The sequence below is a fragment of the Ictalurus furcatus genome, chromosome 17 (assembly GCF_023375685.1).
Source record: "Ictalurus furcatus strain D&B chromosome 17, Billie_1.0, whole genome shotgun sequence".
NCBI lineage: Eukaryota > Metazoa > Chordata > Actinopteri > Siluriformes > Ictaluridae > Ictalurus > Ictalurus furcatus.
In genome coordinates, this window is record NC_071271.1 from 20,295,075 (window position 1) to 20,307,525 (window position 12,451).

At 41.4% G+C, this 12,451-nt stretch overlaps 1 protein-coding gene across 2 annotated transcripts in view; it reads left to right on the forward strand.

The window, feature by feature from the left end:
• st14 (ST14 transmembrane serine protease matriptase) overlaps positions 1-12,451 on the forward strand; it is a 68,773-nt gene that overhangs the window by 8,973 nt on the left and 47,349 nt on the right. For both annotated transcript variants that reach the window (XM_053646629.1, XM_053646630.1), the window contains exons 2-3: positions 10,069-10,222; positions 11,988-12,160. In XM_053646629.1, the coding sequence (XP_053502604.1) occupies positions 10,069-10,222; positions 11,988-12,160 (327 nt within the window). The remainder of the gene's footprint in view (positions 1-10,068; positions 10,223-11,987; positions 12,161-12,451) is intronic.

Genomic DNA, 12,451 nt, shown 5'->3' on the forward strand with positions numbered 1-12,451 from the left:
TCACTGAGTAGGCACTACCAGGCGTCGGTCGTTAACCGATTGCAGATTGCGTGAGGGAATGTAAACCTTAAGGAGAGAGTTGAGGTAGGAGGGTGCTGATCCAGACACGGTCGTGTACATGAGCATCAAGGCCTTGAATTTGATGCGGGCGGCTACAGGAAGCCAGTGGAGGAGATGAAGAGGGGTGTGACATGGGTTCTTCTGGGCTGGTTGAAGACGAGGCGTGCTGCTGCATTCTGAAACAGCTGATGGGATTTGATGGAGCTGGCTGGGAGACCCGAGAGTAGTGTGTTGCAGTAGTCCAGTTTTGAGATAACAAGAGCCTGGACTAGTAGCTGTGCAGCCTTTTCAGTGATATAGAGTCTAATTTTCTTGATGATGTACAGAATACACCTACAGGATCGTGAAATGTGGTCTGTAAAGGTTATCATCGAAAGTCACGCCAAGGTTTCTAGCTGTCCTGGTTGGCTGGAGTGTGGTCGAGCCAAGCTGTACGGTGAGATTGTGGTTGATTGAGGGGCAGGCAGCGATGACGAGAAGCTCAGTTTTTGCCAAGTTGAGCTTAAGGTAGCGTTCCTTCATCCAGATTGATATGTCAGACAGGCAGGCGGAGATGCGTGCTGAGACCAACTGGTCTTGTGTGAAAATGTATTTGCCCCCGTAGTTACTAATTCCCCAAATCTATGAAACTGCATTCATAATGGGGTTCAGCTGGACTAGACACAAGCAGGCCTGATTACTGCAAAACCTGTTCAATCAAATCAACACTTAAATAGAACTTTTTGAACAGCATGAAGTTGGCTAAAAGGTCTTACCCAGTAACACACTATGCTGAAACTGAAAGAAATTATGAGGAAGAATTACATTGAAATTGAAAAAGAAGATTGAAATACATCAGTCTAGGTTACAAAGTTATTTCAAAGGCTCCAAAGAACCAGAGTGAGATCCATTATCTCCAAATGGAAAAACTCGGCACAGTAGTGAACCTTCCCAGAAGTGGCCGACCTTCCAAGATTCCTCCCAGAGCACAGCAACGACTCATCCAGGAAGCCACAAAAGAGCCAAGGACATCAAAAAAGGACCTACAGGCCTCTCTTGCATCAAAAAAAGGTCACTGTTCATGACTCCGCTATCAGAAAGACCCTCGGAAAAAATGGCATCCATGAAAGAGTGGCGAGGTGAAAACCACTGCTAACCCAGAGGAACATTAAGACTCGTATGAATTTTGCCAAAACAGACCTTGATGATTCTCAAACCTTTTGGGAGAATGTTCTGTGGACTGATGAGTCGAAAGTGGAACTGTTTGGAAGACAGGGGCCCTGTTACATCTGGCGTAAACCAAACACAGAATTCCACAAAAAGAACATCATACCTACGGTCAAGCATGGTGGTGGAAGTGTGATGGTGTGGGGATGCTTTGCTTCTTCAGGGCCTGGACAACCTACAATTATTGAGGGAAACATGAATTCTGCTCTCTACCAGAAAATCCTGAAGGAGAATGTCCAGTCTTAAGTCCCTAAGTTGAAACTCAAGCGCAACTGGATTATGCAGCAAGACAATGATCCAAAGCAGAGGAGTAAGTCCTAGTCCTGGAAGTGAGTGAAAGACTGATCTCCTGGTATCGGAAGAGTCTGGTTGCAGTTATTGCTGCTAAAGGTGGCACAACCAGAATAAAGGGGGGAATTAGTTTTTCACATTGGTGATAGGTGTTGGATAACTTTTTTTGCTTCAATAAAAAAAGTAAACTGTGTGTTTACTCAGGTCACCTTTGTTTTATGTTGTATTTCATTTGAAGATCTAAAACTATTGAATACAAGATATTTTTTGTATATTTTACTTTTTCACAGCACTGTAGTGACCTGCACTATGTAAATCAGTGACCTGCGCGCTCTCTCACTCACTCACACACACACACACACACACGCACGCATGCACCATGTGAGTGTCACTGCTGTCCTGAGCACAAACAGCACTCGGATAACATCTGTTCATCAGTACTTCAATGGTGGTTGCTTTCCGTTGACAAGGTAGAGGGAGGCTGACGCACTATACAGAGCAACTGATGGGCTACAGACAATATCTACCCTGCATAGCCAAAAATTTCTGGACACCTGACCAACATACCCATATATGCTTTATGAATATCCCATGCCAGATTGTATCACCATTTTGCTGTTATAATAACCTCCATTCTTCTCTGAAGGCTTTCTACTAGATTTTGGAGCGTGGCTGTGAGGATTTGTGCTCATTCAGCCACAAGAGTATTAGCGAGGTTAGGAACTGTTGTCGGGCAAGGAGATCTGGAGTGCAGTCAGTGTTCCAGTTCATTTCAAAGGTGTTTCGGGGGGTTTGAGGTCAGGGCTCTGTGCAGGACACTCGAGCTCTTCCACTCCAACCTTGGAACCTCATGTCTTCGTTGACCTCACTTTGTGCACTGGGAAACTGTCATACTGGAACATGTTTGGGCCTCTTAGTTCAGCATACAAAGACATCCTATAGAGTCATGTGAAAAAATAAGTACACCCCATGAAAATTATTGTCTTTTTGTACAAGCAAACATTTGCTCCTCTTTGAAACAGTGCATATTAATAAAGGTGATGCACTCTATGAAATGACACCTAAACTTGACATTTTGTAGTCATTTTCACAATTTAAATTAACAAAAAAAACAGATCAGTCACATGGAAAAAGTAAGTACATCCTTTCGTTTATCACAACTTCAGATCCGTATAATTAGAATCAGGTGTTGAAGATTGGGTGTCAGTGATTAGAACCTGCTCAAGGAGTGCAGGTGGAACCTGTCTTATTTATACCCCTCTCATATCTAGTGTCCGGTGTTCCCTTTGATATTGAGGTGTGTGGGGTCATCATGCCAAGATCTAAAAAGTTCTGTAAGGCCTTCAGAAAGAAAGGTTGTGGATGCGTACGAGTCTGGCAAGGGATTTAAAAACATGTCCAAATTATTTGAAATACGTCATTCCACTGTAAGGAAAATCATCTACAAGTGGTGCAGATTTCAAATGACTGCCAATTTGTCCAGGACTGGCCGTCCCAGCAAATTCAGCCCAAGACCTCATTTGATGCAAAATGAAGTCTCAAAGAACCCCACAATTTCATCACAGGTTCTGCTTGTAAGTCTTGCAACTGTTGATGTTCAAGCTCATGCTTCTACAATTAGAAAGAGATTGCACAAATTTGAGCTGCATGGGAGGCGTGCCAGGAAAAAGCCTTTGCAAAACTACAGACCAGGCCTTTTGGAATAATGTCCTCTGGAATGACGAATCAAAGATAGAGTTGTTTGGTCACAGTAACAGCAGACATGTTTGGGACAAACCAAAGACAGCTTTTCAGGAGAAGCACCTCATACCAACTGTGAAGCACAGTGCTGGAAGTGTTATGGGTTGGAGTTGCTTTGCTTTCCATGGGTTATGGAAATGGTACGGTGTAGTCAAAGCCCAGATTTGAATCCCATTGAAATGTTGTGTGTGGATTTGAAACGGGCAGTAAATACAAGAAAACCCTCAAACATCTTGCAACTGACATAATATTGCATGGAAGAGTGGTCAAAAATTCCAGCAAGCCAATTATGCAAAACGCTTACAAGAAGTTATTTCTGCTAAAGGGGGCAATACTAGCTTCTGAGGCCAAGGGTATGCTTACTTTTTCCACAGAAGAATATCACATCTGTTGATATTTCTGTTGAATAAATGATGAAGGAAAAAGCTAATTTTCCTTGTGGTTTTGTTCGACTATATCAACTTCATTAATAGACACCGTTTCACAGAGGATCAAATGTTCGCTTGTCCAAATATGTCAAAAAAGCCAACAATTTCCATGGGGTGTACTTATTTTTTCACATGAGTGAACAATTTTGTGCTTCCAACTTTGTGGTAACAGTTTGGGGAAGGAACGCAAATAGGTGTGACCCGTGTCAGGTGTCCACAAACTCTTGGCAATGTAATGTATCTACAGTGTGACATGCTAGTTTACTGATTAAATAACCAGTGGGTATAGCTCCAGAGTACAGCTTGGTGTGGTAGTGTTTATTTTGCTATTCGATGTTGTATTTTGCAGCTTGGGTATCATTTGATTAGCATATGTTGTGGATTGATGACTCCGAATTCTCTTTTTGGCTATCTCTAACTACATACGTTTCCTTGGGCATTTAGCAGTTTGATAGACAGGCCGTATCCCACTGTGATTTAAAAAAAAAAAAGCATAAATAACCTGGCAGGGTATGAAATGGAGGATGGTGGCGCTATCGAAGTGCATCTGATTTGTGACCCTTGACTTGTTTCTCATTTCCTGAACGGATATTTCTGCTAACATAGCTGACTGAGCAGCTGGCCTCACCTACACACTTACTTTGTTCAAGTGGGACATGACTGAAATGTCAGCACACCGCATTCTATCACTTGGTGCAAACCACAAAAGTATCTTCCTGTCGAAAATGTGTTTATTAATAGAGCAACTGCCTCAGACAACTTTATCCTGGGTTGGTATATGTTGTGTTCTAGTGGGAGTGGAAAGAAGGAATCAAGGAAGGAAGGAAGGAATCAGTGATGGACAGAAGGAAAGACTCAGCAACAGGAGGAAGACAGGAATCGATTATGGGAGGAAGGAAGGGAGTCAGTGATGGAAAGAAGGAACCAATGATGAGAGGAAGGAATCAGTTAAGAATGTTAAGGATTAGTGTTGTAAAAGGAATGAATCAGTGAAGGATGGAATGACTCAATGAAGGAAGAAAGAATGAATCAATGAAGGGGGGAGAAAGGAAGGAATCAATGAAGAAAGGAAGGAAGGAATCAATGAAGGGAGGAAGGAATAAACCAATGAAGGGATGAAGTAATGAGTCAGTGAAGAAGAGGAGAAATGAATCAATACAGGGAGGAAGGAATTGATCAATAAACAGAGAAAGAAATGACTCAGTGAAGAGAGGAAGGAATGAATCAATGAAGCGAGGCTGGAAGGAATGAATCAATGAAGCGAGGCTGGAAGGAATGAATTAATGATGGAAGACCAGAACAAATGCATGAATGAAAAATTGTTCATTTTTCCAAAAAAAAAAAAAAAAAGCAAGGAAACGTAATCGATAATGGAATCGATGAATCAGACCCAACAAGCAGTGCCACACACTAGCCTATGTAAAGCAAAGTGACCATTAAATGGTCCTGATTTTAACTATATTTATTAATACACAAATGAATCATTTTAATATAAATATATTGGTATAAGATGGTATAAAAGTTTTAGCACCCTCTGCTGACCGTGAATCAAACTGTAATTCCCATAATTGATTGACGAGCATGATCAGCATGACGACATTGAAAAAGTATCACCTTCAGTGGCTACAAAACTGATCAGTCTGATCCTGTGAGTCTAATATAATCTTCTTTAAAAAAAAATATTATGCAAGTGTTCACCAATCCTCTTATTCACTCTTGGTCAATTTCCCTGCGACTGTTTTTCTAAAGCCTGTTGAGCAGGATTGTATACGCTTGGCTTAATTCAGCCTGTGCCAAGCTTGGTTTCTGACGGCCACACCCGCTGTACTGATTGACTGCCAGTTTCAGTTAGTCACCTCTTAGTGCTGTTTTTTTTCTGGAGGCTAGACCTCCAGGCAGCTATCTCAGCAATGTGGTGTTCTTTTAACGCTCTTTCACATGGAGATAATCTGGATTAAGACTATAAATTGCTGTGTGTGTAAAATGCTGTAAAGGTCTGTTGATGGGTGTGTATTTTTCCTTCTGAGCCAATATGATGTGCACCTCGATATCAGATCAACAGCCTTATGTACGAAGCAGCCAATTATTCTTTGACACTATTTATAGATGTTTTGATATGATTTATTAAGTTGGGATTGACGCTCGCTGAAACGAGACAGTCAAAGTTTTGAAAAGCATCACCTGGTCTGATGAGTCTGATGAATGATTTGTATTGTGACCTGCAAATGGTAGGATGAGAATTTGGCATCGTCCGCATGAATACATGGATCCATCCTGGCTTTTGTCAGCGGTTCAGGCTGGTGGTGGTGTAAGTGTGTGTCGGGAATTCTCAATTCAATTCAATTTTATATGTATAGCGCTTTTTATAATGGACACTGTCTCAAAGCAGCTTTACAGAAGCATATAAACACAGGATACAGATTTCAAATGTGCAAATTTATCCCTATTGAGCGAGCCGGTGGTGACTGTGGTGAGGAAAAACTCCCTAAGATGTTAAGAGGAAGAAACCTTGAGAAGAACCAGATTCAGAAGGGAACCCGTCCTCATCTGGGTAACACCGGATAGTGTGAAAGTAAAAGAAAGTTCATTATGGTTTAATATGAAGTCTGTTTGGCCTTAGAAGCAACTGTAGTCCCAGCAATCCAGAGGTAGGGCATCCGAACGGATCAAGCAGGTCCGGAGAGCAGAAGGATCAACATCTCTAGTATCTCCATAAAATCGTGTGTGGCTCGACATGGAATGTTGTGCATTCTTTTATGGCCACAGTTTAACCACCGTATAATGTTCCTTCCAGTCACAAAGCACACGTTGTCTGAAACCGGATCCATAAACGTGACAATGTGTTCAGTATACTTCAATGATCTCTTCAGTTCGCCAGACCTGAACTTTAATAGAGCACCTTTGGGATGTGGTAGAATGGGACAAATCTCCAGAAGAAGTGTGGCAGGTACTCGGTGATGTTTTGAAAAACATTGCCATGCAGTTTTATAAGAGATTTGCTTGAAGGCAAATGCTGGCCACACCAAATATTAACTTTTTATTTATTTATTTATTTATTTATTTATTTATTTTTATGACTATTCACGAAAGAGAATATTGTTGTCTCAGATATTGTGATATGAAATACTGGTGAGAACGTTGCTTCTCTGAGATGTATCATGAGATTTCCTTTTAAAGTTCATACACACTAGCCAGCAGCACCAGCGGTAGTGCTTCTGTGATCCCAGCACACCCCAAACCCATACATTTCAATTTTTAAAAATTTTTTTTATTATTTGATGTTGTTGTTGTTGTGGTATTTATTGTTATTATTGGTTTATCTTTTCATTGTAGTTGTATTATTTTCTGTATGTTAGTTTAGTGTTCTCTATGTCTTTAACATTGTTTAGGTGGTGGCTGTAAATAAGCCCCCACGGGTTTCTGCCTCTCCTTGCACTTTATATCTGTATTCTTGCTGTTTGTTTTTGTTTATATTTTTAATTGTGCAACACAATAAAAGACTAAAGAATAATAGTAGCATACAGAGCATGAAGTTTGCATGTGGGAACCTACCTGCCTTAAAGTATTGTTACTTAATAGTCCAAAAAGTTAAGCTAATCAGAAGAGAACTTGGGGAAAAGTAATATTGAAATGGTCTGTAGTACATACTGCTCAGCTTTTTCGAACTATTTAGAATTCACTGCCTGTAATCATTTCACTGCATCCAGGTGTTTCCTCGCTTTGTTTGAAATGAACGACAGCATCGGTTGCACACCGGCTTCACAGCATCGATTATATGTTTGTTGTCATCCGCCTCGAATGCGAAGTATTTCCATATTCCATACCACCTTTCCGCGGCGGAGCTAAACTTCTGTAGTTTTTCCCGTGTGCTTGTAGTTGTTGTTGTTGTTCTTCACCACTTGTGGACCGACTAAAACACTTGCGTGTATTTGCTGCCCCCATCAGGTCCGGAAGAATTGCAACCTCGGTACCTCCATTAGAATCGGTTCGAACGCTACTCCAGAAAAACAAGTACCGTCACGTTTTAAGAATGTCGGTACCGACTTGGTACCGAAGTATCGGTTCTCCTATTCGATAGTAGCCAAGATACGTGCATTTCTCCTACTATATAGTAGGCAAGTACGCGATTTGGGACGCAGCCATGCTCTCTTGTTTGCCGTTAAACAGTTGAGCACCGACGTGTGTGTACGTGTCCTGTCGCAAAATGCGGTGCAAACTCTCACACGACGTTAATAGTGTGATTAAGGTGTGTACATGTCTGTAATGCACGTCGATAATGCGACTAAAACCGGAATCCTCAACACGTCTTAATTCCATTTGTGTTTACTTCGAGTATGACTTTAATCGGATTATCATCAATAATCGCTGTTTACATGCTGGTTTCTTAATCAGAGTATCGTCTTAATCGGGTTAAAATCGGATTATTGTTGTCCATGTAAACGTACTGAATGTGCACTCCGGTTTCTACCGTGGTGGCTTGACTGTGGTCTGAATGCGGGTTAACGTTAACCTCTGTACGCTGTGCGTTATGTAAATCATGCTCATGTCTAGCAGTTATTCAGAAGCACGTTGTGTGTTGCACTCGCAGTGGCGTAACCAGAAATTCATTTCGGAGGGATGAAGAAATAAACAAAATAACTTCTTTTTTTTTTTTTTTTTTTATCTGTACAATTAAATTGGTCAGTACGACATGCTGGTGTATTTCAAGTGGATGTCAGACAGGAGAAAGAGCAGTGATGACACAGACGTGTTGGCACATTATACCACCAAACAATCTCCCATATTAATAATGTTGCCAAGAAATACATTTCTGACTGTGAAAACGATTCCTATAACATGTTAATACTAATTGCAGTATTACATTGTATAGATCAGTGGTTCTCTGGCCCTGTTTACACTAGTGCGTTTTTGTTCTAAAATGAAAACGATCCTCGTCCACGCCTGCGTTTCTGCTGTGTTTCAGAAACGATCTCCATCCATATTACACGACCAAATACGCGTGTCACATGACCATCCGTGCACACTGGGCATGCACATACAAGTGTAAACAGGAAGATGGTTGCTAGTCGCCGGCAGGCACAAAAAACCGGTGTTCCATGTAGGGCCTACGCCGCTTGAAATGAGATTTGTTGCCGATTGCTCTAATGATAGCTCGCGTCTTGCGCATGTAGGCAGCTACAGTTTTATAAAATACAGAATTGAACTGCACAATGGCTGCTTAGAATGACGACACAGCCAGTAAAGCTTGTGGTTCAGTCTCCGTGTTGCTGTGTAAACATTTGAGGACTCTCGGTACAATATCTATACCAGAACCACTGGTATAGATATTGCAGTGGTTTGATTGGCTGTCATTACAGAAATAAATGTTTTAAAATACATTTTTTTATTGTGTCAATATTGTCTCGTGTCAATATCGCCTGTATCAGGATACGTTTCGTATCGTGGCTTTAGCGTATCGTCTCGCGCGTATTTATTACTGCCGACTTTATAGACGTTTCTAATATATTGTGACGCTCCGTTCCATCGTTCCTGAAGGTGTCCTTGCTTTACTGAGCCCTTTTTACAGTCTGCTTAACAGACCAAACATATTTGGAGACGTTGCTTCTTTTAGTCTTGGCTGGTGACATAATCAATACAATGAATTAATGATCCATAAAGGGCGGAAATTCTGCTTAGCTACATGCAGATTTTTCATTGTTTATACTGCATTCAAGAACAGCATTAGCCTTATTCACATTTTCTCTCCCAGCTGTTTAATACACTTTTTGTAGAGTCATCTGTTTACTCTGTGTGTGTGTGTGTGTGTGTGTGTGTGTGTGTGTGTGTGTGTGTGTGTGTGCGCGCGCGCAAAAGGGAGACCGAAATAGAGGTTGAGGCAGTGGGTGTCTTTAAACTCTGAAATGCTTACAGAAAGTGTGACCTGCAGTATGATTTATGGTGGTTGTTATTTATTTATTTTAAATAAAATGGTCCAACACCGTCGACTCAACTCCGCAGCTGACAAAGACGGGCCTAACAGACCTCATCTCAGGAAACCTGGAATGTGAGAAATTCCACAGCTGATAGAATCTTATCAGAAAAGTGTGCATATGGTTTTACGATCCAGGAAAACTAGTTGAATGGTTAACCTCTTAACCATGTTCCAGCTTGTTCCCACATGACAACATTCCGCTGTAAACAGTCTGGGTTTGTTCTTTATCTCGGAATGCAATATTGGATAATGAAAGTAACATTTATTTAGACTTTGTTGCATATTCAGATATTATTGAACAGCTTTGATCAAATGCCAGTCAGATTTTTAAATGTAGACTGTGTCTCTCTCTCTCTCGCTCTCTCTTTTTAGTGTCGAAACGGCAATGAAAATGTCACCTTCATTACAAAGGAACAGAAGATGGCATCGAAATCGAAGCAGAAGAAGACGGGGCTGATAGTAGGAAGTGTGCTGGTTCTGCTGTTGTTGGCGGCTGTGGCTGGCTTTCTCATATGGTGGTTCGCTGGTAAGACTTTTTCTAGATCTTGTGGCCTAATTTAGTCCTACAACCCTCTAACCCTAATTATTTCATGTTCAAGCAAAAGTGATAGGTCATGCCTCCTTCACCAAGACTGACAGGCACAGAATACACTCCTCTTTCACGAAGATTGACAGGCACAAAGTCCATGTCTCAATCACAAAGACTGACAGGCCAGAGCTCATTTACTAAGAATGACGGGCTCAAGGGCGACACCTCCTTCACGAATACTGATTGACATATAGGACACATCTCCTTCATTTAGACTGACAGGCATCTGGGACACTTCTGCTTCACAAAGACTGACGGGCATGTGGGACACATCTCCTTCACTAAGCTTGATGGGCGTGTAGGACACATCTCCTTCACTAAGACTGACAGGCATGTGGGACACAGCTTCACTAAGACTGACAGGCATGTGGGACACAGCTTCACTAAGACTGACAGGCATGTAGGACACATCTTCCACATGCCTGTCAGTCTTACTGGACATATCTCCTTCATTAAGACTGACAGGCATGTGGAACACTCCTTCACTACGACTGACAGGCAGGTGTTACACATCTTCACTAAGACTGACAGGCATGCGGGACACATCTCCTTCATTAAGACTGACAGGCATGTGGAACACTCCTTCACTACGACTGACAGGCAGGTGTTACACATCTTCACTAAGACTGACAGGCATGCGGGACACATCTCCTTCATTAAGACTGACAGGCATGTGGAACACTCCTTCACTACGACTGACAGGCATGCGGGACACATCTTCACTAAGACTGACAGGCATGCAGGACACATCTCATTCATTGAGACTGATGGGCATATGTGACAAACCTTCACTAAGACTGCGCGGCACAGAAGCCATGCTTTCTTCACAAAGACTTACAGGCACAGAGGCCACGCTTCCTTCAATAAGACTGATGTGCACAGAGAAGTATAGACAGAAAGAGACTGAGAGAAATGCTGAGACATGACTTTTAGCTTATTGGACACAGTATTGCTAAATGATAAACAGAACAGAAGGTTTAAGTAGCCTTATACAACAGCACTGCTGAATGCTCAGTTCTAATTGGTCAAAGGGCATTGACTCATTTTCTGTAATAGTCATTTCTGTACTTTCTGTAGTAGTGCAGCTGTAAACACATGTTTATATCAACTACAAGGCATATATTTCTATATTAACAGCTAATTCATTGGGAAATGTTCCACGTAATCTAAGACCATTGTTAACAGATTAAAACACGTGTTGTCATTTAACAATGTATAATTGGTGAGTCTCCAATGATAGCACATTTTCTGCGTTTCTGACAAGCTGCATTTTTTTTTCATATTCACTTTGAGAGAAACCTAATCTTCTTTTTTCTTTTTTTTTTATTTAATCAATCAAGAAATCAACTGTATAGCTGTGATACCGTACGTGATAACAGAATTTTTCTTGATGTTCCACAACATTAAATATAATTATAAATAGATTAAAAAGTATGACTTGTCTTTCTTTACTTAATAAAAACTATAATTGTTGGCAAATCGCTGAGGAATAAAATGCTTGAAGATGCACTCTTATAGAAGCGTGATCGACTTCGCAGGACAACAGTAACGCTGTTTCACCTAAGGTCGTATCATACGGCCTCGTCGTTCTTTATTATCCTAATGGCACGCTTTATTCTGTACTTGTCAGGTTAAAAACTGGCTCCTTTCGCAATGCGATATTCACCCCATTTACAGGAAACTGCTTCTTCTCTTCCTCCAGTCAAACCCAGCAAGCTCCAGCAGAAAATGGTGGCTAGTATGGGAGCCCAGAAAGATATGGGAACGCGAGTCTTCAGCGGAGAGATGACTCTGATAGATGCCCCGTACAAGCGTGAATACGAGGACCCCAGCAGTAAGGAGTTCCAAGAGACAGCCGATGCACTTCAGAACATTGTGAGTTTCTGTGATATCACTCCAGTGCTTGACGGCGATGAACCCTCAAGTACATGCTGAAGCCCTGAGAGTGAAATAAACCCAGAAAAACCTCATTATACAGAAATACAGAATGGTCCAAAATTCAAATAATATCGTCAGTGGTGGTCCTACAGTGGTGTCTTTCTATTGATTGACGGTTTACCTGGGGGTAGGGGTGGGTGAGGTGGGTTAGTTCCCTATATGACAGTCACCAGATAAAGGAGCAACTAACTATAATGCTGCTATTCTCAAGGCTTTGGTTTTATTTAT